The 27,139-nt window shown below is 39.7% G+C and overlaps 1 protein-coding gene across 2 annotated transcripts in view; it reads left to right on the top strand.

The window, feature by feature from the left end:
* Positions 1 to 1,734: 1,734 nt before the first annotated feature.
* The window catches only part of DNAJC24 (DnaJ heat shock protein family (Hsp40) member C24), a 65,851-nt gene continuing 40,446 nt past the window's right edge, over positions 1,735 to 27,139 (top strand). Inside the window, exons 1-3 of one of the 2 annotated variants that reach the window (XM_027837780.1) lie at positions 1,735 to 1,813; positions 3,021 to 3,098; positions 5,662 to 5,800. In XM_027837780.1, coding sequence (XP_027693581.1) covers positions 5,693 to 5,800 — 108 coding nt within the window. In that variant the 5' untranslated portion in view covers positions 1,735 to 1,813; positions 3,021 to 3,098; positions 5,662 to 5,692. The remainder of the gene's footprint in view (positions 1,814 to 3,020; positions 3,099 to 5,661; positions 5,801 to 27,139) is intronic. The other variant, XM_027837781.1, reaches the window with a different exon arrangement.

Genomic DNA, 27,139 nt, shown 5'->3' with positions numbered 1-27,139 from the left:
GAACTAAGTAGAGTATCTATGGCTGAAACTGGTTCTTCGGACCTATTTTAGTGTTCTTTTTGCTGTACCATATTGAGAAATGCTATTCCAGTTCTAGTTCAGCAACCAGCTTGCTACTTGATTTATTCGGTTCAATTCAAAATTCAAAAAGCATTTATTAAGTGACAAATCACTGTGTTGGGTGCTAGGAATACAGAGACAAAAAAACAGAAATAAGTCTATCCTTTCAGGGTGTTGAACAGATAACAGTATGGATATACATGAATACAAAGTAATGAAAAGTAATTTAAGAGGTGTCAAGATATTCGGAGACATCCTGTTTTCCAGAGCTAAGGCCCAACAAGCAAGCTGTGCCCTGAGCTTGGCATGACAATAATCCTTTGCTCTCACCCTCTGGATGAGCTCACCCTATGGCAAAAATCACATAATTATTGTGTTGCTTTGACCAGCATTGGGTCTTCTCTGAGCTAAGGCAAACACTAGAAAAGTTTGGACAAATGCCGTCCTGCTATGAATCAAATTTTGTCACAGTGTCACTGTTAACCTCTTCATTGTCAAGTTACTCGTGTAACTTGTATAAGTTTTGAGATCTGCCTACAATAAAGCGGGGGTGCACTAGTGGCACCCTGCACATGTGTCTAGTTCCCTTTCTTCTTTGCAAGCTGTTTCCTTCACTTTGAAATTAAACTTCTGTTTGATTCCTGACTCTCCTGTCTCCAGCCTGCTCTGTTTGTCTCTGGCCATCCACAAATTAGAGGTTGATTCTAACTAGTTGACAGAGGAGACTGTTACCAACTGAGGGGATCAGGAAAGACCTCATCAAGGAGGTGACACCAGAGTTATTTTTTGAAGGGCAGCTAGGGAGTGCAGAGCAACCCGCCTGGAGTCAGGAATATCCGAGTTCAAATCCAGCCTCAGACACTTATTGGTCATGTGACCCTGGGCAAGTCACTTAACTCCTATTTCTCTCAGTTTCTCATCTGTAAAGTGGGGACACACTAGAGAATGAAATGGCAAACCACTCCGGTATCTCTGGCAAGGGAGACCTCATAGACGGAGTCACATAGAGTCTGACACAACTGAACAGCCCGAAACTCACTCCTTCTGTGACTCTGGGGAGGTCCCGTCAAATCTCTTCATCTGTAAAATAAGGGGGTGGTGTTAGCTAGGCTCTACGTTAGCCTCCACTTCTAAACATGATCTTATGGGCTTCTCTGATGCTTCTCACCTGCAAAACGGGACTGACACCCGTCCCGCCGGCCTCCCAGGACAGGAGAGAAAGCTCGTGACGTTAAAGCCCACGCAAAAGTCCCAGGGCCACGCCAAGTGCCGCCCTCGTGATAATTACTTCTGGTGGCAGCTTTGGTCGGTCCTGAGCTGTCCCTCAGTGCCTTAACTTTGGGACGTGCCAGGGAAGCAGCACTGGCATGCTGACCTTGGAAGACCTCTACCTTTGGCATCCCTTCAGAGACCCGGCTTCTTGTGGCCTGCCCGGGCAGGGGCTGGACCGAGGTCCCCACGCGCTCAGCGAGCCACGGGCTGGAGGAAGAGCTGAACCTGCGCAGTGGCCAGAGCGCCGCGGCGCCCGCGGGCCCGAGAGGCGTCTAGTTACCATGGAGACGGCGTCGCGATCATCAGGACGTGACGTCCTCCTGGTGCTGCAGTCATTGTGGCCCGGCCGGAAACAAGGTTTCCTCACAGGCCAAGGTAGATGGGGGCGGGGAAAGGAGGTCTATTACCTACTTCCGCCGGAAAGGTTAGAGCCCAGCGGCCGGCGGCCCAAGTTTGTATTGCTGCGCCGCCGGGAACTCCGGTAAGACGGCGTCCCAGTGGGGCGGGGGCCGGGCGGTGGCCGAGGGTACCCGGAGGCCGCCAAAGAGCCGCGGGGCCGGTGGAGGGAGTGCGGGCGGCCGGGGGACCCGCTTTTCTGGGGCGGCCTCCGCTTCGGGCCGGGTCATAGGTCCGGAGCCTGAAGGTGCCCAGCTGGTCCCACCCCCTCCCTTTGCAGATGGGGAAACTGAGGCCCAGATAGAGGAAGGGCCTTGGTTGGCTCCATTTTGGAGTTCCCTGCCCTGGGTCTGGAGCTGGAAGATGCCAGAAAAACCAAATGACCCCACCTTCTCTTTTTACAGATAGGGAAACTGAGGCCCAAAGAGAGGAAAATGACTGCCCCGTAGTGAGACACGTAGGAAGTAGCTTAGCCAGGATTCACACTCAGGACTCTGTGGTTAGCGAAATAACCCTCATATAGATAGCTCCTACTCTGTGCCAGGCACTCTCCTAAGAGCGTTATAATTTAATCTCATCTTGTCCTAGCAACAACTCAGGGAAAGAGGTGCTATTATTATCCCCATTCTACAGGTGAGGAAACTGAGGCAAACATAGGTTAAGTGACTCAACCAGGTTCACCCAGCTCGTAAGTGTCTGAAGCTGGATTTGAATTCAGGTCTTCTTGACTCCAGCCCGGAGCTCTATTCACTGCCACCTCCCTGTCCCCTATTCTCTTCTGTCCTGACTTCTCTGGTGGCTCTTTGGATGTCTTTTCAATGTTTGTCTTTAGTCATCCTTTAGTCTTGATTAGTATAAAAATAATAGTTTACAATAGTTTAAAAAAAAAAAAGTCCGGAGAGGATCCCCCAGTTTCATGATCATAGTCAATAAGCATTTATTTGTCAGGGTATTATAGATTTAGTGTTAGAAAAGGGCCCTGAGTCTTCATGGAGTCCAAACTCATTTTCTAAATGAGGAAACTCTCAAGAGTATGTAGGTTTAGTGAGGCAGATGAGTGGTGCATAGGGTGGTGGGTCTCAGACATCAGCTGCATGACCCTGGATGAGTCTCAGTTTCCTGCCTGCCTCAGTTTCCCCAGCTGTAAAATGGGAGTAATAGCACCTGCCTCCCAGGATGGTTGTGAGGATCAAATGTTAAGCAGTTAGCACAGTGCTTAGTACTTTAGAAGGCACTTAGCACACATAGCCAGTGCCTAATTAATACTTGTTCCCTTCTCCTTTTCCCTTGAGGTCATGAAATCGAAACCCTTATTTTCCAGATGAGGATACTGAGGCCCCAGAAGGTTTACTGAAAACGTCATAAGGAAGGTAGTAACTGGCCATCCAGCTCTCTTGACAATTATGCTTTTCACTGTTTTAGGGAGCATATATAGGGGCTTGGACTTGAGGTCTGGAAGATTTGGGTTTGAATATTGCCTCAGGCACTCACCATAGGCAAGCCATTTAACCTTACTCAGCCTCAGTTTCCTTGTTTGTATAATGGGCACAGTCATATTACCTGTATGACTAGGTTGTTGTTATGTAAAATATGTAAATCTCTGTAAGCTTGAAAGTCCCAAACTTGAAGGCCCCATGTAAATGTAAGAAGACTGACTCTGGTGTTGGAGGATCTGGATTCCAGTGCAGTTTCTGATTTTACTTCTTGGGTGACCTTGGTCAAGTCACTTAATCTTAGTTTCCCCATCTCTAGGATGAGGAATTTGGACCAGGTGGACATTAGGTCATAGGGTCCTATATCTAAAGCCGAGACCCCAGAAGCCATCTAATCCAGCCCCCTCATTTTACATTTGAAGAAACTGAAGGCCAGGAAGACAAAATTACTTGCCCTGAGTCACCCAGGTAGTAAACATGAGAAATGGGATTTGAATTCAGGTTCTTAGACACCAGCACAAGTACGCTTTCAGCTGTACTAGCCTTCCTCTTCAGCTCTAGATCTCTTCAGCTTATGTGAACTATTATCTATGAATTTACATGTGCTATTGTCTTAAATGTATTTGCTTCATTTTCTCTTAGGTAATTAAGAAGTTTGATTTATCCTTTTATCTTATGTTTAACCTTTTTTCCACATTTATGGGCATCTACAAATACAATTCTCTAAGAGTTAAGATGTAATTGTCAAATATGTATAGTAATTGTAATTTACTAAAGCAGGAATAATGGAAAGAAAAATGTTTCCTCTTCTATAAAATATGGATAAGAACACTCTTGGATTTAGACTAGACCTTAGTTTTTTTTGTTTGTTTGTTTTGGGGTTTTTTTTTTTTTTAGGCAATTGGGGTTAGGTGACTTGCCCATGGTCACACAGCTAGTAAGTGTCAAGTGTTTGGTCTGAGGCTGGATTTGAACTCATGTCCTCCTGACTTCAGGGCTGGTGCTCTATCCACTGCGCCACCTAGCTGCCCCTCTAGACTAGACCTTAGTGACAATTTATTCTAACCTTTTCGTTTTACAGACTAGGAAACTGAATCTCCAAGAAGTTGTGACTTGCCCAAGGTCACATAGGGAGCTTAAGTGACTTGCCCCAGGGTCACATGGGTAGCTTAGAGCAGAGATGAAATTCAGTGCTTTTCACACTTACTATGCTTCTTTTAGAAACCTGCCAAACAGACTTGACATAAACTCATCTGTTTAACTTTTCATCCCTTTGACAACCTGACCCCCCAAGCTATCATTCCAGCCTCATTGAACATTACTCCCCTTCCCACATTTTGTGATCCAGCCACACTGGTTTTCTCTCTGTACCTCGTCCATGACACCCCATCCCTTGTTTACCATGTCTCTGCATGCAATGATTCCCCCTCCCCTTTCCCATCCCCCCTTCCCTGCCCCATGCATAGAATCCCTCTCTTCAAGATGCAGCCCAAGCACAACTTTCTACATGAAACCATCCTTGGTCCTCTCTCCTAACTGCTAGAGCCCTCCCCCTTCCCAGACTGCCTTTATTTATTTAACTGAGGAAGCCAGGAGAAAGGAGAGCATTTGATTGTAGACTACTCAAAAGGGAGTAAAGTATAAGAAAACTGCAAAGGAAAGAAGTGATCAGGTTGCAAAAGTCCTTAAAAGTTCAACAGAGAATTTTATATTTGATCCTGGAGGTAATAGGGAGCCACTGGAGTTTGTTGAGTAAAAGAGTATAGTGACACAGTCAAACCCAAACTTTAGGAAGATCACTTGGGCAGCCTAGGAGAGGACAGACTGGAGTAGGGGGAGACTAGAGGCAGGAAGAGCGCCCAGAATGATATCTCATTGGTCCATGGTAGAGGTGATAGGCGTCTGTACCAGGCTGGCACCGATGGAGAGAAGGGGATGTATGTGAAAAACATAAAGTCTATGTCAAGTGGAGGGTACAAGTGCACAAGAGGGGCGCCATGGGGTATGAGAGCCCACGGGCAATAGAGGGCACTTTTCTTTGAAGTCACTGGAGGGCGCAAGGCTTAGGATGGAGGTAGCATTTTAGCTGGGCCTATACATACATACCTGCACAAGTTTTATATATACATATATGTTAATTTATATGTTTTTGTATATGTACATATTATATACATACACACTATGTTATGTACAGACACATATATAGATATCATCCTTGTTTTCTCTGTTACAGTATAAATTCCTTGTTAGTTGAGACTGTTTCATTCATTATATATTTATCCCCCACCTTGTGCCTAACACACAGATTCTTAATAAATGCTTGTTGATTGATTTTGTGAAGATCAAACAAAATGATATATGTAAAGTGCTCCCTAAACCATAAAACTCTATAAATATGAACTATGTAAATATTTTCAGACTTCCAAACCTAATTGCTTCCTCCCTTTTCCATTAGATTAATGTAAAGTGTAATGAAGTATTTTCAATATTTTTAACGCAGTACATTAAGGAAAGGCCTTGTGCAGTGTACCATGGCTTTTGAACCCTTCCCTCAAAAGGACTGGTACAGTGTTCTGGGTGCGGAGCCATCGGCAAGCATGAAAGACCTGAAACAGAAATACCAAAAGCTCATTTTAATGGTAAGTATTTTTTAACCTGATTCTGAATTACGTTAGAAAATTTTTGAATGCCTAATAGTACATAGCAAATGCAGAGTAGTATAATGTAATTAGAATGATGATTTGATTCCATTTTAAGTTTCAGTAATATTAGGGGGCAGGGGGAGTTGCCAACAGTTTAACTGCTTTTCATTAAACTTTTGATAAGCCACTTTTCTGCAGAATTTGTTAATTTTTTAAAAGCCACGGTGAAATCTTTCATTCCTCTACCTTTATCACTGTAAACAAAATGTTTTGCAAACAACTGAAGACAAAGAATTGTTATTTTTAATGTTTATCTGATGCTGTCCAGTATTACATGTTATGTATGGTAGGTTGGCAATGGATTACTTTAAAATTGTCTCTTTAAAACAAAACCTCCTGCTGTGTTTATTTTTATAGTTCTCCAAGCACTTAATGTCAGTCTATTGCATATAGTATGTGCTTAATGAATGTCTTTTGAATTATGAATCAGTAATATAAAAGTGATTTTTATGTCCAAGAATTTCACTACAAAGTAACATTATCGAAATAAAAAGTTTAGACATAGTTGAACGTAAGTGTATATTTTATTCATTTGCTGTTAGCTTTAATTAGGCACTTGTGGTCATTGTTCAGACTCTGGTTGTGCATATCGAGGGAAAACAGGAAAACGAATTTGGGGCTGTGAAAGACTGGATTACACAGTAATGGGACCCTCAAAGGGTTGGAGATCACCTTGTTCTGGAGCTAGCACAACTTTCACCTGAACCAGAATCTCTTTGCCAAGTGAGAGGGCCTTCGTCTTCTCTAATTGTCCTTTTCCAAGTCTGGCTGAGCTTGCAGCTACTATCCTTCAGACAAGTATAGAGGAGGGTCTCAGGGTTAGGGTTCCTTTACACATCTCTGGCCTCAGGAAGCCGTGTTACACCAGCCGTTGCCCTCCTGTTGGCTCATTAGCTGGATCATAATGTTTTTACTGGTTAGTCTTATTGTGTACAATTTATAGATCGCTAGCTTATGGCAGATACTTAATAAATGCTTGTTGATTGATAGCAGCGATGAAATGTTTAAAAAAATGAGCTAATTATTCACAGGTCACTTATTGAGTGACCTCAGTTATCTAGGACATAGATAAAAATCAATAAGTTGTCAAAAAAGGTGCCAGAGCAGCCAATATTGATGTTATAAAAAGCTGTGGGTAAAATCTGTTCTTGGGGACGGTTCCTCAGCCATGACTCAGAGTCCATTCTTATCAGTTATGATCAGCTTGATTATTTGGTTCCTTAGCCCAAAGCAGATTAGAAATAGCAAATCAGGAGGAGATGTGAGGTGGTGGAAGTAATATGAAATGACACCTGGCAGCAAGGAAGGCAGAAAGAGCCCTTTTTTTAGGAGTATAAAGTTGTATTTGGGCCTGAAAAGGGCAACTGTCACAGAAGCCATCCCCGTGAGTGACGAGCCCAGCTCCCATTTGTGGAAAAGCACCTGTTTGGGTTGTACTGAAATCCACTGCCATCAGGAATGAGGCGCTTCTCAGCTGTTGTGTGCTCCCACTCACCAGCATCAGACCTGGGGAGCTCTTTGGAGATGGAAATCTTCTGGTAGCCAGGAAGCTTGAAGCCTCAATCACATGTTCTCTAATTTGGATGTGGTTAGAATGGCCATGATGTTGGAGCCAGCGCACACCTGGGCTTTCAGAAGACTTCCTGTAATGGGCAACGTCCCACCTCTGGAGGCATCCCATTCCACTTTGGGACACTTAGAATTGTTAGAGGTCTTTCCTGTCTTCTGACGTCTATTCCCTCTTTGTTACTTCCCCTTAATGCTCCTGGTTCTGCCCAGTGAGGCCAAGTGGAAAGTCTAATCCTAAGACAGATTTCATGTTCCCTCTGAGTTTTTTCTCAGTTCAGTTCAATTCATTAAACATTTATTAAGTACCTATTAAGTGCCAGGCACTATGCTAAGCACTGGTGATACAGAAAGAGGCCAAAGATGGTCCCTGCTCTCCAGGAGCTCATAGTCTAATGGGAGAGATAATGTGCAAACAAATATATACAAAGCAAGCTACATACAGGATAAATAAAATAATTAAAAGAGGGAAAGCACTGGAATTTTTTAAAATTTAGTTTAGTTTTTTGTCACATTTTAAGTTCTGGACTGCCTCTCCCTCTCTACAGAAGGCCACCATTTCTCACACATACACACACACACACACACACACACACACACACACACACACACGTACGTATATATGGATATATGTAAAACCATACTATGCATCCTTCTACTTATCAGTGTTTTCTCTGGAGGTGAATAGTAGGTCCTTTGTAGTTGATTTGGATATTTATAGTACTCAGAATGGTTTAGTCATTTACAGTTATTCTTTGAACAATATTGCTGTTACTATATACAGTATTCTCTTGGTTCTGCTTATTTCACTCTTCATGATTTCATGAAAGTCTTTCCATGTTTTTCTAAAATCTACCCACTCATTATTTCTTACAGCACAATAGTATTCCATCACAGTCATATACCACAACTTGTTTAGTCATTCCTCAATTGATAGGCATCCCCTCAATTTCCAGTTCTCTGTCACCACAAAGAAAGCTGCTGTAAATATTTTAGAACATATAGGTTCTTTTCCTTTTTCCCTGATCACTTTGGCAAACAGACCTAACAGTGGTATTGCTGAGTCAAAGAGTATACACAGTTTTATAATTCTTTGGGCATAATTCCAGATTGCTCTCCAAAATGGTTGAATCAGTTCACAGTTCCACCAGCAGTTATTACTGTCCCAATTTTCCCACAACCCTTCCAACATTTGTCATTTTCCCCTTCTGTTATTTTAGCCAATCTGAAAGGTGTGAGGTGATATCTCAAAGGTATTTAAATTTGCATTTCTATAATTAATGATGATTTAAAGCATTTTTTCATGTGACTATATCTTTTATTTCTTCATTGAAAAATTGCTTTTCATATCCTTTGAGAAAGCACTGGAATTAAGAGGGGCAAAGGAAGGCTTCCTGTGGAAGGAGGTCTTAAAGGAAGCCAGGCTAACTATGCCTAGTTCTTTTGACCCCTTCTCCTGTAATATGGTCTTCAGGCCCTTCACCATCCTCTGAACATTCTCTGGCTTTTCAGCATCCTCCTTCTACCAGAGTGCCCAAAGCCAAACACAAGACTCCAGAACAGGCCTGAGGCCAGTGGCATACAGTGAGACTGCTATATAGTCTGAGATCCTTCAGCTAGTAAGGCTGCCTCGTAATACCCCCAGTCATATGAAGTTTGCAGACCTTTTTTCAGAACTGCTGTCCATTTGTGGCTCCCCCAGTCGTGAAATCGACTTTTTACTCAAAGTATAAAGCTTCCCATTTAGACGTGTTGAATTCATGTTGCTAGGTCGAGCCCGGTGCTCCAACCTGTTCAGATCTTTGTGCATCCTGACTGTCATCTAGTGCATTATCTGTTTCTCCAGTTTGTGTCATTTTCAAATTCTGTGACCATATCCTGCATGCTTTTGTCCAGATTATTAATAAAAATGTTAAATACCATGGGGTCAAGCATAGATCCCTGGGGCATTCCCCTGGGGGTTTCCTGCCACATTGACATTGAGCTATGACAACTACTCTTTGAGTCTGGCCCTCTAACCAGTTCTGCATCATCGGATTGTATTATTATTTAACCCATATCTTTCCATATTCTCCACAAGAAGAATGAGAGATACCTTATCAAAAGCTTTGGAATAATCCATGATCTAGATAAACTAGATTCCCTTCATCCATTGTAGTAATTCTGTGAAAAAAGGCAGTGAGGTCAGTCTGGTATGGCTGGTTCTTGGGGTTATGCTGGTCCTTCACGATCACTACTCCCTTTCTCAGTGTTTGCCAGCTGTCTCTTTAATGATCCATTCTGGAACTTTCCCCAGGGTTGAAGTCAAGCTCATTGGCCTGGACTCTTGTTTTTGCCTTTTTTGAAAATCTAAAGTATATTTGCCCTTCTCCAACACTGTGGTACCTCTCCCCTTTCCCATTGTCTTTCAGATATTCCTGGTAGTGGCTCAGGAATCCTATTTGGTGGTTCTTGCCTGGCCTGAGATGCAGTTCATTGGTGCTCTTGTCTCCTCACTTATCTTGGGCACCTTTTTTCTGTGTCTGTCATTTCTGGTACTGTGCTGATAGCCCAAAATCTCATTGGATTTTTTGGCTGCTATAGACCTGGCTTTTTCCCAGATAAATGCTCAAATAAGAGATTATCTTAGAGTTAGTAATGGCAAACCAAATCTGTACCAATCCTACTCATTGATAATTTTTTTGTCATTATTTTGTAAACTAATGTCACATTTACACTTGGCAATTTGAATAATCCTGTTTTCTCAGTCTGTGTTGTCAGCATTAAGTCACAACACAGTTGGATAGTGCTAAAAACAGAACATGTGACTAACTGGTATCATTCAGTGTCCAACTTTCATAAAAGGGCACATTTATTATTTATTTTCACTTAGTCAAGTACAGAAAACTTCTCATTTAACACCTATGTAATTAGTTGTTCTAGTGAAATATTCCAAATAACTGAGCCCACAGAGTTTACGGTAAAACACGTGGTGAATTAGTAAATATTGCTTGTACGTTCCAAGTTTTGCAAATGCCCCCTTTATTTATGTTTTACAGTCTCTCACTGAATTCTTGCTAATAATTTTCTTTCTACAAATTTACTAAGGACTTGTTGTATTCCCTGTGCTCCACGGTGGTGAAAATGAAGATAAATAGGACATAGTCACTACCTTCGAGAACTTTATAATCAGATAGAGGAGAGAAGATATGTGAATGGATAAATATAAATTATAAAAGCTTATAAATTCAAATGAGAGGATCATTTGAACAAGAAATTTTAGATAAAATTGTAATATGCAAAATAAAGTTTAATGCAAGATCATTTTAAAAGATGTTTCAATAATAATCAGCAAGATGTCTGTATCATAATTTACAGAATAAAAAAAGTTAGGATCTTTTCATATGATAAGTTTAACATTGTACTTTTTGAGATTTTACCCATTAATAACGGGATGCATAACTTTTTTTTTCTTCATGAAGATTAACTTCTATTACCTTTGTTGATTGTTACTAATAACAATGTGAATAATTTACTATTTCGGAAGTTTTAAAGATCTTGGCTGTTTAGTTATGTTATTTCGATCTTTTTTCAGCTGTTACATATTTGAAAATTGCTGTTTACTGAGGATAAATCTTCCCCCAAAAAAGCTTTGTCTATTTGAAAATTGGGTGTCTATTCCTGTTGATGCTGGTAATATTATAGGATACCTTTCAACTGGAAAAGAATTATTGTGTAGGAAAATTATATGCTGCTGTTACAATATGCTCCCTAATCTTAAAGGAAATCCGTGTAATTTGAGCAAGAAATATACAGGGTGTTGTGCTTCCTAATGGAGGAAGGGTGTAAAATGCTGTTTAATACTTGTGTGGGCATTTAGAGTTTTATTATGATTTTAAATGGTTATCTGTACACTGGGAAGAGGTGGTAATGTAAGTCATTTTAATTCCTACAGGAATCTAGAAGGAACTTCTGTGTTATAGGCTTAAAGGAAATTACCACATCAGAAAAGGAGAGACTGTGGAACGATTAGATCTTCACATACAAGGTCTGTGGACCATTTTACAAAGCAAAATGATTACAGGATGGTTGCAGAAAAATTTTAGGTACGGAGGCACATTTGATGAAAAAAACCTGAGAATGTTTCAAGTGAAAATAACAAGACAGTTGTTTGCTCTTTATAGAAGATGTTACTCTTGGTGTTTTAGAAATGTAAGTCAGCTAATCAACTGCTTTTTAGGTGCTGTATGATACAACACAGAAGAATTTAAAATAAACAGATTATTTCCTTAATATAAATATGAAATTATGAATATAAAAGCTCTGCTCTTAGATCAAAAAAAGGCTCGGAAAATAAGATATTTGAAAAGTTTAGAAGTCATGGATGATAAAAACAAAAAGTATTTTGAAAAAATGTTGTTCATTTGTCTCAATTGTGTCTGACTCTTCATGATTCCATTTGGGGTTTTCTTGGCAAAAATACTGGAGTGGTTTGCCATTTTCTTCTCCAACTCATTTTACAGGTGAGGAAACTGAAGCAAGCAGGGTTAGATGACTTGCCCAGGGTCACACAGCTAGGAAGTATCTGAAGCCAGATAGAAACTCAGGAAGATGAGTCTTCCTGATTCCAGGGCTGGTGCTCTACCTGCTGTGCTACCTCGCTACCTTTTGCAAAAATAGGTGCATAAAAATATGTCAATAGTGAAAAATAATAGGGAAGAACCATGGTATAGTTGAAGGAGTGTCAGATTGCTAACTCAAAGGCTTATTACTAGCTGTGGAAGTGAACAAATCTCAGTCTCTGAGCCCCAGATTCCTTATTTGAAAAATGGGGAAGATAATATTGGACTGACAAGCTTCCAGGATTGTTATAAGGAAAACACTTTGTAAATTCTTAAGTGCTAATTAAATATAAGTTATCATGATCATCATAACAATAATAGTACTTACACACTGTGAGTAAACTACAATAATAGCACGCACTGTGAGTAAACTGAAACCCAGAGAGATTCAGTGACTGTTCAGTATCACACAGTAAGTTGTTGAGCTGGATCTTTTGAATACTTTTTACTTAATGACTCCATCATCCTTATGAATAGCATTGCTGCTGTTGAGGCCGATGTAGGTTGTAAAGGATATAGGACTTAGAAGATAGCAATCCTCTAGTAATACCCTGGAACTTGCTTTTTTGAAAGTCTATGAGATGTCGTCCTTTTGGTGATTGCCTTCTAGGCTTTCCAGGATGATAAAATCTGGCTGCCTTTTAAAAATAATGATTAAAGTAAATAGTTCACTATGCCCCTCTCTCTGCCCTTTTGCTGTTACCTCTGCTTTTACATTCTCTTTTCTTCTGCTTTTGTTTTCTTTTTCATTCTTTTCTATTTTCTTCTTCCTCTGGCACTTCTGTTCTTCTAACTTTGGTATTGGTAGGCTATGAGATTAAGTGAAACCACTTCTTTCTCCCAGTCACTGGACCAACCAGTAATTGTCCCTTAAGGTCTCGTATTTTAAAAGTTTTTGTGTGTTGTCTTATGGGGAAAAGCTAGCGGCACAGTGAATAGAGCACTTAGACTGGTGTCAGGAAGACCTGAGTTCAAACTCAGCCTCAGACACTTACTAGCTGTGTGACCCTGGGCAAAGCACCTAATCTCTGTTTGCCTCAGTTTTTCATCTGTAAAATAGGGATAATAATAGCACTGACCTCCCAGAGTTGTTGTGAGGATGAAATGAGATAGTATGCTTCTTTTTGATCCTCTTCAGTAATTGTTAAAGTTCTGTCATATCTAACTTTTCTAAAATTTTAGTCAAGTTCTTGTGTTTCTTTTTGGTAGATTTGTCTAAGTCTGAAAGAAGTCTGTTGAGGTCCCCAGCTGTAATGTTATTGTCTACTTCTCCCTATAAAATGATTAACTTGTACTTTAAATATTTAGAGACTGTCATTTGGTACATATACATTAAGTATACATTTTTTAGAAAAGCATTATCTTTAATGACTTTAAGCATAGTATAGTCTCCCTGTTTATTTCATTTAAACATATATATTTCTACTCTTATCTGAGATCATGACTGCTACTCCTGCTTTTTTGGAATTTATCTGGAGCATAATAAATTCTGCTCCTGCTCCTCATTTTACCTCTGAATCTTTTTGTTTCAAGTGTATTTCTTAAACAACATACTGTTGGATTCTGCTTTCTAATCTACTTTCATTATCCTCTTTCATTTTATAGATGATTTCATCCCATTAAGACTCAGGATTATGTTGGTTAATTACATATTTCCCTCCATCCTTTCTGCTTATATCTTTTTTATATCCTTGCCCCTACCCCTTATTTACAAAGAAAAAGGTAATGAGAGAAAAAGAGTTTTATGATATGTGCTCTACTTAAGTTCCACAGCCTCTTTTCTTTTCACTTTACCTACACCTCAGTCATGTGTTTTTTACCTTTTTTTTTCCCTTTCAATCCCCACTTCATAATCCAAACTCCAGAGTTGGAAATTTGTCTTCTTTGTGACTAATACATTCCTCATTCTAGCCTTCCCTGCCCATTTTCTTGTTGAGTTTAACGTATTTCTATACTAATTGTGTCTCCAGCCCTCCTTGTAGCATTTCCATTGAAAGGGAGGTTCATGTGGCTTCAGCTTTCCCTAGCCATTCCTGCATGGTGATACAGCCTTTTTCTCATAGACCCTGATTAGGTGAAATAGTAAGTTTCATTTTTTCTTTACCTTCTGTACTGTATTCTTTTTTCTATCCCTTCACTTAAGTTCACCAAAACAGAACCAAACTACCCTTGAGTCCTTTGTCTTATTTAACTTCCTTTGTGACCATTAAAGACTCTAAAGTTCTCAGGACACCCTTGTTTCTTCTCCCTCACTTTAGAGTGTAAACACTTTCTCATTATGTGAGTCACTTTCTCATCCCCTTGCCTCAGTGTCCTTTAATCATTTTAGGTTTCTCTTGACTTCTGTTTGCATTTCAGAGATTCTCTTTGGCTCTGTTCTTTTCATCAAAATACTTGGAAGTTCTCTGATCATTTAGATAGTCATTTTCCCCAGTAAAATTATACAGCTTTGATGGGTAGATTGTTGGTTGTAAGCCTTTATCTTTGGCCTTTTAGAATATTGTTTTCCTATATAAAATATAGCTTCTTTGCATTTTATAACATTAGCTGGCAAGATTTGGGTGATCCTGCTTATATTTATTCCTAGTTTCTCTTAAGGATTTAATTTCTTTTTTAAGTATTCTGGAATTTCTTATTTTTTCTCTTCGGATTTCACAGGGTTCTGTGTTTCATGAGGCATTGGTTTTCTTCCCTTTATCTTGTAATATTTGTTGAGAGTTTTGTAATCTCTGAGGGGTAAGTATTTAGCCTTCCTTCAAGTTTTAAGATCCTTTTCATTTTTATCTACTTGTGCTCTAGGTTCTTACTGAGTTTTTCTTCTTGAAATTTTTGGTGTTTTTCCTTCTATTCCCCTGTCAGTCACTTTCTGACTCTTCTCCATTTGCTGGTTGGTACATCTCTGTCATTTGACTACAGATAATAGATTTCAGTCTCCTCTCATGTTGAGAGATTTAGGTTTCACCAGTCTTGGTCCCCGGACAGCTAGCAATTCAGATCTGGCCTCAAGACAGTTATGAGCTGTGTGACCTTGAGCAAGTTACTTAACTCCATTTGCCTCAGTTTTCTCATTAGTAAAATGAGCTGGAGAAGGAAATGGCAAACCACTCTGATATCTGTGCCAAGAAAACCCTCCAAAAAGGGGTCACCAAAAGTCAGTCATGGCTGAGATGAGTAAACAGCAACATCCTTGATCCTTACCCTGGGTAGCTTCTGGGGAAAAGCATTGACCTCAGCTTGGTTTTAGCCCCTTCTCCTTCTGGTTCATGTTAGTCATGTTAAAGATATTTAATGTTTACTTGTGGCTGGCCCCCCGCTTTAGTTTTTCCCTTGGTTCTCTTTTTATTCTGGAGTGCCTGTAATTTTTTGCAGAGTTGAAGAAGGGCAGAGAATTTTCTAGGCAGAATCTCTGTAGCCTTGGGAGTCCTCATCTAGGGGTTCCTCCAGGTAGAAGGCAACATGCGTCCTTTCTTCCTCCTCACATAGATGAGAAGAATCTGTGTCTACAGTTTATTGGAAGGTGGTCAGGAGGTGAGGTGTTTGCTGGCAAATTCTGTGCCACCAGGGGGAATTTCGGTACAGATCTCAGGCACAAGCTGATTTCATTTGTTATTTCCTGAAGGGACCAGTGCTGGTTGAACACTATAAGGATTAGTGTATCCCAGTGTTGATTCCTAAGAATTTTACGTTATTAAGTACCTTCTTTTTTGTACCTTGGATTCAGTTGCAATCGTTCTGTTATCTTGCATATTCCCCTTTTAGGTTTTCTTGAGAGTCAGTGGGGATTGGGGAGAGTGTATAGTATGAGCCATCTTCTTGACCCATCTCCTTTGCTCAAAGAATTCCTCTTTTCCAGAATTTGAATTACAGTTGGATGGACAGCTGCGAGCTGGTCTATTAGTACACATTTTGGTGACTTGGTTTCAGTATTAAATAGAAAGAAGAGTAAGCTGCTGTGCCCTTTGAGAAAGTGTCTAGTGTTCTTGAGGCACAAGCTTCTTTCCAATCTGAAATAAAATTTCATCTTTAACACCTGTATTCTTTGCTGCCTGGTGATAAACAGTGAGATGCTACTATATGTATGAAATTGTCAGTGACCCAGAAGGTGGTGGAGATAGGCATTGTAGGTATAGAGAATGTCCAGCACAGCAGCAGCCGTGACGCGCATGCGAGGGACAGCGTCAACAGTAGCGTAGGGGAGATGTATTGATCCTAGAGGAGGGGGATAGCAAGCTGCTCATGTAGAGGGAGTGAAGGTTAATGGCATGGACAACTTTAGTTTGCGTTGACAGCCAGCTACAACTTATTTAAAGACATGGAAGGAACTTCAGCATGAGGAGCTGACCTCCTGTGGTGCATTATGGGAGGACACAGATGGGAATCACACAGGATGAAAAGGGGCTGTTGGGTGTGATCAGTATCACCAGAGAAAGTAACCATGTCATTAAGATCACAAGCACAAAGAAACATTGAATTGGAAGAGTGTTTCTGTGCATGACTTTTTTCTGAGAGCTGATTTTGAAAATTAAGAGTTACTATCTAGGTAATAGCCATTAGTGTAAGGTTTTACAAGGCCGGGGATCTGTTGGAGTACTCACATGCTTGATAAGTCAAACAGCAATTCAGCAGCTCACAGCCTGTCCACACCTTCCTACCATGTGTAATTTTCATTCATTTCCACCAGTAGTTTCTCCACAGAGAGTCAGCCTTCGGTCCCGGACTTTCTTCTAAATTTCATGACATCATACGGCTGCAAGTCCAGTATACAGGCTGTCTGCTTGCTATGTCTCTTATTAAAAGACTGGTCTACCTCTTTTCTGGTTATAGAACACTTTAATGATAACTTTTCAGCCACTTGTTATATGTCGTAGCCACTGTGTGCTTCTTCATTGCTCTTAGAGTGACCCCCAAGTTTGATTCGTCATATACGATGGTACATCATGTTTCAAAGCCATGTAGCATTATAGAAGAATAGAAATTCAGATTGAATTACCAAAATTTTAAAAAGCAGATGGGCATCAAGCATTTAAGAAAAATGCGTAGGGGAGAATAGATGGAAACACAGACAAGCAGGATGGTTTTGAAAATAACATGTTGTACACTTGGAGGGAGAGGCAAGCTGCACGTGGTACGGATTGGTGGCTGCATCAGCAGCATTTTGCTTTTCCATTGTGTGTGGAAATAATCATTTACTTGGTGGTTAATTTCAGAACAACAGTTTTTAAGTATTTTAAAAAGTTAATGTAGATTAAAAGCAAGTTATACATAGTGAATTTTGGTTTTATGTGTAATCCCCATTTTCTGGCATTTGTTTGTGCATATGTCCTATTTTGTTGATAATTTTCAAGTTCATAATGATATTTTTACATAAAATTTAAAGAAAAGAAAATGAGGGACTTGTCCTGCATGATCTAAAGTTCCTTCTAGGTCTAATTCCATGATTCTGTGATCCATATCTTTTTATATGATCCATAGGTTAATTAGTGAATTCCCTGTACGTTTTTTTCTTTAGACAAACTTGTTCAGTTTTTCTTTGTGTTTTCAGAATTTCATTCTTTAGACCTTCCTGTCCTTCTTGGGATGATTTGTTCAATTGAATTTTAGAATATACATTGTTACCTATACTTGCTCTGAACTTTTTGAAATCTGCTCTACTAAAATCCAGGGTAGGTCTCAGATTTTTCAGTCAACAAACATTTATTAAATGTCAGCCGTGTGCCACGCGCAGTATCAGAATTATTTTTTGGGGGAGGCAGTTGAGGTTAAGTGACTTGCCCAGAGTCACACAACTAGTAAGTGTTATGCATCTCAGGTCAGATTTGAACTCAGGTCCTCCTGCCTCCAGGGCCGGTGCTCTATCCATTGTGCCACCTAGCTGCCCCTGTATCAGCAATTCTTATATGAAATGGTCACTTTACTTAAGGTGCCCATTATTTTCATGCTATCACTTCATGCTATCACTCCTTGGCGGTGATAATCAAATTCTAAATCAAAGTTCCCCTTGCAGTGGTTCCTTTATCTTTAGAAGTGAAATTAGAAGAAAGTTTTGTCTGGGCAGGTAGGTAGTGTAGGGCAGAGGTATCAAACAAGCCATCCACAACACTGTGGAATGTAACCTAAATCAGACTAAAATGTAATTGGGGAATAGTTAACAAAATAAATTAAAATCCTGTAAAACAGAAAACATTAGTATGTGGTTTTCTAAGTCAATATGAGGCCTGCAAAGACATTTACGTACAGTTTAGTGACCCCCATTTCTATTAGTTTGACACCACATGGATGTGAAATTGGGAAGACCTAAGCTTGAATCCTGCCTTAGACACTTACTAGATTTGTGACACTGGGCAAGTCACTTAACTTTTCTCAGCCCTAGTTTCCTCATCTGTAAAAGATAAGAATAATAGTACCTACTTCACAGAGTTGCTAGGAAAATTAAAATGGGGTGTGAGTGGGATACACACACACACATACACACACACACACACACACACATACATACATATAATGTCTTTGTAAGCCTTAAAGTGCTATATAAAATATTATTTTTATGGTACCTAGCTCATTAGTAGCATTCTTTCACTTACTTTAAAACTTTTCTATGATTCGCAAAACTCAGACAAATATATTTTACCAGCCCTTGTTTAGGTGGGCTCCATCCCTGACCAGCAGCCTGTCATTCCTGTGTTTTAAATAGTCATCCAGGAATCCAAATTATGTTCTGATACTATTTTCTTAACAAGCTCTTCAGTTCTCCAATCTTCTAAAATGTTGCCTTCACTAAACAGTAGTCATGAAACAGCACCTCTTCCTTTAAGTTCTACAGATTTTTGCCTAAAGCTTAATAATCTTCAACAATGTTTTTTGCATACTGTATGGCAAAATCATTTGTCCCCAATTGAATTACCAGAAATGGGTAATAGTCATATAGTTTAATGAGTCCTAGATACATGCCATAGAAAGAAAGCCAACTTCTTTCATTGTTAGCAGTACAGCAGTTAAATCAGTCACCAAGTATTTATTAAGCACCTCCTATATGCCGTAACTGTCTCTTTATGCCATAGTACAGAACCGTAACCACTACCGTATTTCCCTTCTTCCACTTACTCTTACTGGATAATCTTTTCCCTGAGAGAGCTTGTAGGGATCTACATCACCATTCCTTAGAAAGATAAGCAGCTACTGCTTCTGGGGATTGATTTCTTCCCTTTCACAAAGTTCCTTCTGTCTATTACAGTTAAAAACTTACATGCCAGTAGCGACCTTCCCTCTTGGACTTCACATTGCACTTTGTTTTGTACCTTTCTATCATACTTATCAAGTAATAACATGTATGACAGTCATATGGGTTTCTGTGATGTCTAGAAATATTAGACTCTAAGTTTTATGAAGACAGGACTATTTACTCACCCAAATTTTCAGTCTCTCTTAGTAGCTAAAGTGCCTTGCCCTCAGGAAGCAACTAGCAAATGTTTGTTAAACGTGAAACCTTGCTGAGCTAGAGCTTTTTCCACTGCCTTTCCCACAGATTATGCACATCATATGTGTCCTTAAAAAGATAAGAAGGAATTTAATACCTGCAGTTTTGTTAAATCTCTATTAGAAATAATCAGACATATTTTTAGTTTTACTAGTGTTGCATAGACCAAGTTGAGGAACATATCCAGGTAATATTTTACTAAGCATTAGGTGGCAGTAGTGTGTTGTCATTGGCTATGGCTTTGTGATTTCATTTTTTTCATCTTCCATAATCTTAATGCGGTGTCAAAGTGTAAAGAACATTGCTGTAATATGTTTTGTACTCAACTGTTTATAACATACTGATTTTGTTATAGTCACATCAGATTTCATTAAAAAGGAAAACAAAAAACCAACAACTACCACCTTTAAATCCATGTGTATATATCCTCTTACCTCCCTGTGTTCAGAAGTCATTAGAGTTACTACTGCACCATCTTCAGATTAACGGCACTTCACCCAATGTTTAATGGCTGCTTCGTAATGACAGTGATTTGCAATGATGTAAACTAAAAATTATCTCAGAGGATTTTTATAGGCATCTTGAGAAGCTTGTTTAGGCCTTTATTTGAGAAGAGAGTATGATAAGTTCATTGAGTTTTACCAGTCCTTACAAGCAATTTTTTTCTCTCTTTCTACTTAAGTGTAGTTGACTCCTATTTTCAGTGTGGAATTCTTTTGTATTGTTAAAAAGTCAGGGTTTTGCTCTGCTGTAGTCAGGTTAATCAAATTACCTGGAAGGCTTACTTTATTTAAGGAAAATGAATGCATTTTGGGTCCAAGGGTACATTACTATAAACAGGATTGAAGCAAAATGTTTTCTAATGTCGCATCAAATCTAAGTCCTGTAATCATTTCTCTCTCTTTCTTTTTTAATTCCTTCTTGTATCTCACAGGCAAAGGAGCTCAGGGAATTCACAGCCAACGTAGTGGTGTCATTAATTTGGCAGAATGATCAATTAATAGAAGAAGAGCATGAAAGCGTTGACAGAACATGCAGCCTAATTAGTATGTGATGAACCGTATCGGCCACAGAGCAAAGTGTTCAGTGTTGCTTCAGGGTGACAACTCTTCAGGACCTTTAAAAATAAATCACTACATATGTTTAGCTAGAGTGTCTTAGTTTAGTTTCACTTTAGTCCTTAATTATGTAAGAATCATGTCTCGTTGTGCCCAGGGGGCAGGGGAAATCAACCAAAACCCTGCTGCTGATTAAAATCTCATATATTGGAGGCAGAGTGTTCATTTTTGGAATTCCCTTTGTGGCCAGTAAAGCTCTCGATTATTGAGTACAAGATGACTTTGTTGGAGGTTATTATGTGTATGTGTGTTTGTGTGTTTAAGTTTGGCTTTATATTTAAGTGTCTTGTGATTTAACCTATTGCATTAACATTTATTAAATGTATTGATTTAAAATTTTAAGTATACTTCATATCCATTTATGCATCAGTCTGGGTGGCAGTAGATGCATTTGCATATAGCTGACAAGGTTTTGTGGCCAGGGGTTTACTGAGACAAGATTGTTACTATATTTTACAATTAGTAAATAGGTTTTATGCTGTACTTATTGTATGCTGTCATTTAGAAAATTTTTTGTGTACTCAAGATTACAAGGAAAGTAGGAAACTGGGGGGGTTGGGATTTATAGCAAATTTCTCTGAGATAAAGGCTTCATTTCTCAAATATATAGAAAACTGAGTCAAATTTATAAAAATAAGAGGCATTCCCCAATGGTCAAAGGATATGAACAGGCAGTTTTCAGATGAAGAAATCAAAGCTATCCATAAGCATATGAAAAAATGCTCCAAATCACTATTAATTAAAGGTAAATTAAAATGACTCTAAGGTATAACCTCACACCTGTCAGGTTGACTAACATGATAGAAAAGGAAAATGACAAATGCTGGAGGGGATGTGGAAAAACTGGGACACTAATGCACTGTTGGTGGAGTTGTGAATTGGTCCAACCATCCTGGAGAATTTAGAACTATGCCCAAAGGGCTATAAAACTCTGCACACCCTTTCACCCAGCAATGTCAATGCTAGGTCTGTGTCCCAAAGAGATCTCTCTCCCTAAAAAAAAGGAAAAAGACATACATACAAAAATGTTTGTAGCAGCTCTTCTTGTAGTGGCAAGCAATTGGAAATCGAGAGTAAGAATATCAATTGGGGAATGGCTGAACAAGTTATGGTATATGAGTGTGATGGAATACTATTGTGCTGTAAGAAATGATGAGCAGTATAGTTTCAGAAAAGCCTAGGAAGATTTATATGAACTGATGCAAAGTGAAGTGAGCACAACCAAGGGAACATCGAACACAGTAACAACAATACTGTAGCAATGATCAAATGTGAAAGACTTAGCTACTCTGATCAAATCAATGATCCAAGACAATTCCAAGGGACTCATGATGAAAAATGCTCTCCACCTCCAGAGAGAGAACTGACATGAGTGCAAATTGAAGTATAACCATTTCACTTTAATTGCTTTTTTTTGTTTTGTTTTGTTTTTGCAACATGGCTAATATGGAAATATGTTTGCATGACTTCACATGTAAAATGGTTATCATATTGCTTGTCTTCTTAGTGAGGGAGGGGCTTGAGAGAGAAAGAAAATTTGGAATTCAAAGATTTTTTAAATAAATGTTAGAAGTATGTGAAGTTTTTTTTTTTTAAGTTTTGCACTGGATTGCATCAAGTAAGCAATCACTAGTTAGTGTGTGATGTTACTTATCTGCTACAGACTGACTTTCTGGTTAACTTTTTCTTATTTTTAGCCAGCAGACAACCTTCATTTAATAAACAGTAAGCTAAGATTGAAGAATTTTTTTTTAATCATCAAGTTAGCAAGTAGTACTAATAATAGCCTATATGTTTTTAAAATACTTTACAATTACAGAAGTGCTTTGTATGTGTCATTAGTGTACAAATATTATTGTAACCATTCTACAGAATAGAAAATAGAGCAGAGGGACCGATCCAAAGTCGCCCCTCTAATAAATGGCAAAGATGAAACCATAATGCAGGTCTGGTGGTAGTGTTATGCCCTGTATTCTTTTGACTACCCCATGCTGCTTCTACTGTCAGGCATTATCAGTCATTCTCATTTGTAAAGAGAATATGGATTTGTTTAGAAGATAAGGATTTCATAGATCTTAAAGATCCACCAACTACTGCTGAAATAACTGCTCTAGAGATAAAAGACTGTTAACTCTCTAAGGGGCAGGTTTTCCTTCATATAGAAGAGGACCAAAGTGGCATCCGACTGTGGTTGATCAGACCAGTATGAGCGTGGAAGGCTCTACCACAGGTCAGGCACAAATAGTCCAAGTGGACATTTGGAGCGGTGATGTCCCTGAATTTGCGCATCTCACATTTCTTTTAATGTACTGCAGTTTTGCTTTGCTCGTAGAGCATAGCGCCTTCTTTGATGTGGGCATGCCAAACAAAGATTATGAAGTTAGATTTCTTTGCACAATATACTTGTTCAGCTGGAGAGATTGCCTTTTCAGTAAATCTACTGTAACCTTTTCTTTTCTTTGTGTGTGAGGCAATCGGGGTTAAGTGACTTGCCCAGGGTCACACAGCTAGTGTCAAGTGTCTGAGGTTAGACTTGAACTCAGGTCCTCCTGACTCCAGGGCCGGAGTCCACGATCCACTGTGCCACCCAGCTGTCCCTATTGTAACCTTATTACAACGTTGTCCGGTTCCATGCTTTGGGGCTGTCTTGGGAGGCCATATTATCAAGTTTTTACAGTATTCAGCTCCCTCTTACGTGGTTTATTTGGGACCTTGTTAAACCAGATTCCATGTAATAACGCTTTAGGGTGGGGTTGGATAACATGCAGCCTTGAGTCCACCTGTGGCCCTCTAGATGCTCAAGTTCAGCCCTTTGACTGAATCCAAATTTCACAGAACAAATCCCCTTAACTATAAAACTTGGACTCGGTCAAAAGGTTGCACCCAAGGTCCTAGAGGGCTGCAGGTTCTCCACCCCTGCTTTAGAGTGTGATACTTAGGTCTCTTTGAGGAGACAACGAAATAAACTGTAGTTAAATAAACTGTCTGATAAAAGCTTGATAGTTTTAAATTTTAATTGGCTGCTTTAATAACCTACTAATATAGATTATATGGAAGATGTGATGCTGTTGCATTTTACGTACCTTTCTTCTGAATCTAAAATTATTTTAGGCAGATTTGCATAGCGTTATAAAATAAGCCTTAACACTAGTCCTTTAATCTCCAAGCAATGTGGTAAAGTAAAGGTAGAGCTAAGTACTTGACTCTGTAATTTCATTGGTTTAGGGAACTCCTGTCTGAGAAAGCTGCCCCTGCCAATGCAGTTCTGTCCCTCCCTGCAACTTAAGAGAGTGAATGAATGAAAGAGCCGTGCCAAGCCCTATGTTAGATACTGGGAATTCAAATAGAGAAGGAAGAGAGTTGCTGCTCCCCAGGAACTCCCATTCTGATGAGGAGAGCGCATGTGTGGAAGGCTTCAGCTGTAAGGCAGATAAAGACCTCATGGTCCTTGGGATGCCTTTACAAGGCAGTTGGCTCTGCATTTTCTTTAGCATCACTTCCAGCCTTTAGACCGTATCTGTTGAACCAGAGCCAGAGACTTTTTGGTGAGAACTTTCTTTTTCAGATCTTCATTAGCTGAGGCTACTGCAAAGTTGGGAGTGGGAGGAGAAGAATATGGGACACAAACAGTATCCACAGAGGCAGTTACCAGATTGAATGTCCTGGTTAGTGGGGACCCATGCAGGGCTAGAAGCAGGACCAATGAGTATCCTGTTCCTGAAGCTCTTGGGTTACTTTTCCGGTCAGCGGCAATGGGTGGCCAATGGGTATTGGTAGTAGGGATGATGTTCCTTTTCTCCATAGGAATTGTTCCCTGAAGTGGGCAGAGCTGAAATCAGTACTGGTAGTCAAGAGGGTCCTGCTATTCCTGGAGTTCTTGGATTTACTTTCCCATTGGTGAGAATTACTTAGAGCTGTGGTCTCCAAAGTGGGGGCGGAAGACCCTTTGGTACTATGGCCTGACCCCAAGAGGTATATGATCACCGTAGAGTTCCCAACACACCCTTTTCTGTACCCAACTTGTGGACCTCAGTACAGTCAGAACCTGTCTGATACCTGGTCACCCATAGCAGTAACTCTGCGGGTTCCGGTGGGAAAACGCTGTCTCTGCCACTCCCATTCTTCCCCCTTGTGCTCAAATAGATTAGGGATATCATTAATGAAAAAGTAAGATAGCCCTAATGCTGGCTGTTTTATAACTTTGTTTTTGCCTCTAGGTAGGTGGTGCCTTACATGAAGGGCTAATTTTTCTTTTACTCACCTTGAACTTGAGCATTTAATAATACAAGTAGGAGGAACATACTTTCCTGGGATCAAAACATCTAGGATTAAAAGGGATCTTAGAGGATCTTTGTATTATAGTTGAGGAAATGGGGTCCCAAGCAAGGCTAAGTGACTTTCCCTGGGTGAGACAGTTTGGAAGTGACGGAGCTGGCATGCCAATACCACACAACATTGCTACTCTTCTTGGAATACCAAGCTAGGTGGTACTATGAAAGTAAATATGGGGCAGTGAAAAGAAAGCATTATTTTATGTAGCAGATACTCAGCTTTGGAATTTGTTACCCCTTAGAAGTGATACAGGCTGAACATGCAGCTCCAAAATGAAGGTTTAGATTAAGCTAAAGATCTGCGATAAACTCTTAAAGTTCGATGTTCTAAAGTTTGGTGGTGTTCAGTCATTTTTCAGTCATGTCCGACCCTTCATGACCGCATCTGGGGTTCTCTTGGCAGAGATACTGAAGTGGTTTGCCATTTCCTTCTCCAACTCATTTTACAAATGAGGAAACTGAGGCAAACAGAGTTAAGTGACTTGCCCGGGGTCACACAGCTAGGAAGTGTCTGGGACCAGATTTGAACTCGGGAAGATGTCTTCCTGACTCCAGGCCTGGTGGATCTAAAATTTGTCCTTAATCTTTTAACACTGACATCAGAAAGAATAATTTCATGCAAGAAATATTTATTAAGTTCCTAGTGCACGCAAAACTCTGACAACCAATGTTCCCAGTGATATCATTAGACCAGAATAGTGGACTGGATGCACCATAGCTTTGACCTAGCAAAGAAGAAAGGAAAGAAACATTTACTGAGTGTTTACTGTGTGCCAGGCACTGGGCTAAGCTTTGGGGATATATACACAAGCACAAAGTAAAATAGTCCCTGCCCTCACGGTTAGCATACAAAAGGAAGTGGAAAAGTTGGAGGTGGGAGTGGAGAGAATGAACATTTGGTGTGGGGAATGGTTTTGGAATCCAGAAAGTCAGGAATGAGATTGGAAACCCTTCCAGGGTGAAGGCAGGCTGGCCTGGGCCCCTCCTCAAAATGGAGGCTTCAGAAGGAGCTCATTGATGGGATGGGGGAGACCTCATGGAGGGATCTTGAAGCATGACCAAGTTTCAGGGGTGATAGATACTATTCCAGGGCTGAGAGGCCCCAGACTTGAAGTCTAGGATGCGAGCAGTATAGACATGGTTTTAATGTTGAGAAAGTCAAGAACAGACCCAGGAGGTCCAGACCCAGGAGGTCCCAGGATGGCAGTTCTTAGGTTTTGGTTTACCTTGAAATTTGTTACCAAGTTAAAGGGAACATCTGTTTTTACTTTTTTATTTTTATTGTGAAGTATTCCTAATATCAGGTTTTTATGATTTCAAGTCACTTTTAAAAAATTAAAATGTAAGCAGTTTTAGAAAGTTAAGTGTATAATTTCACTCTGATTAATTTTTTCATCATGTTTTTAGTAATGCCATATTTTTAAAAAGACTTTGGAGTACTTGGAAAAAATATAGATTAACTTGAGAAGATACATTCTTTTAGAGAAATTAAATGACTATAATAAATGTGAACTTACATTATTTTTTACTAATGTAGGATCAATCACCATTTGTAATCTAATTTCCTAGGTGATACAATGTTTTCTATATAACCAATAAAAGTTCCTTTATATCCATACTTCATTTGGCTGTGCCAACTGATTATATCTTCCTCTCAATTTCACTAGCTACAGTAATTAAGACTTCAGTGAACAGATCCTAAAACATGTTATATACTAAGCTACAGGCATATTGTATAATAAGAGGTACTGCTCTGTGTCATTGCCAGCTGCTGCTGATTGGTCTCACAGGCAATAAAGAAATATAATATTTTTTTTTTTAGAAGGGATCCTTAAATGTTTTTTGGCTTACTTAACCACCTCATTTTACACGTGAGGGTTTGAGAGGTTGTGTCTTTTCATGTAGGTTGTGTAGTATTTTTTTTTTTTTTAAGAAAAAATGTATTTTGTTCTCTTTTTTTACTTAGGGAAAAAAGTACAAAATAGAGAAAAACTATTAGGACAAAATACTTGAGTACTGAGTTCAGTGATTACATTGATGTGGGTAATCTGTCCAGTGGTACAGATCAAAATCCAACCTTGCATTCTCATCCTCTCTGATTCTTGTCTCTGTCTTCCTATAAATCCTCTGCAGGGCATCCACCCTGCATGCTGGGGGTGGGGACAGAGGGTCCAGGTTTCTGTAGA

This window comes from Vombatus ursinus, unplaced genomic scaffold (genome assembly GCF_900497805.2).
Source record: "Vombatus ursinus unplaced genomic scaffold, bare-nosed wombat genome assembly UNPS02014822.1, whole genome shotgun sequence".
In the NCBI taxonomy this organism is placed as follows: Eukaryota; Metazoa; Chordata; class Mammalia; order Diprotodontia; family Vombatidae; genus Vombatus; species Vombatus ursinus.
Note: the sequence above shows the minus strand (reverse complement) of the source record. Positions and strands in the feature narration are given on the sequence as shown.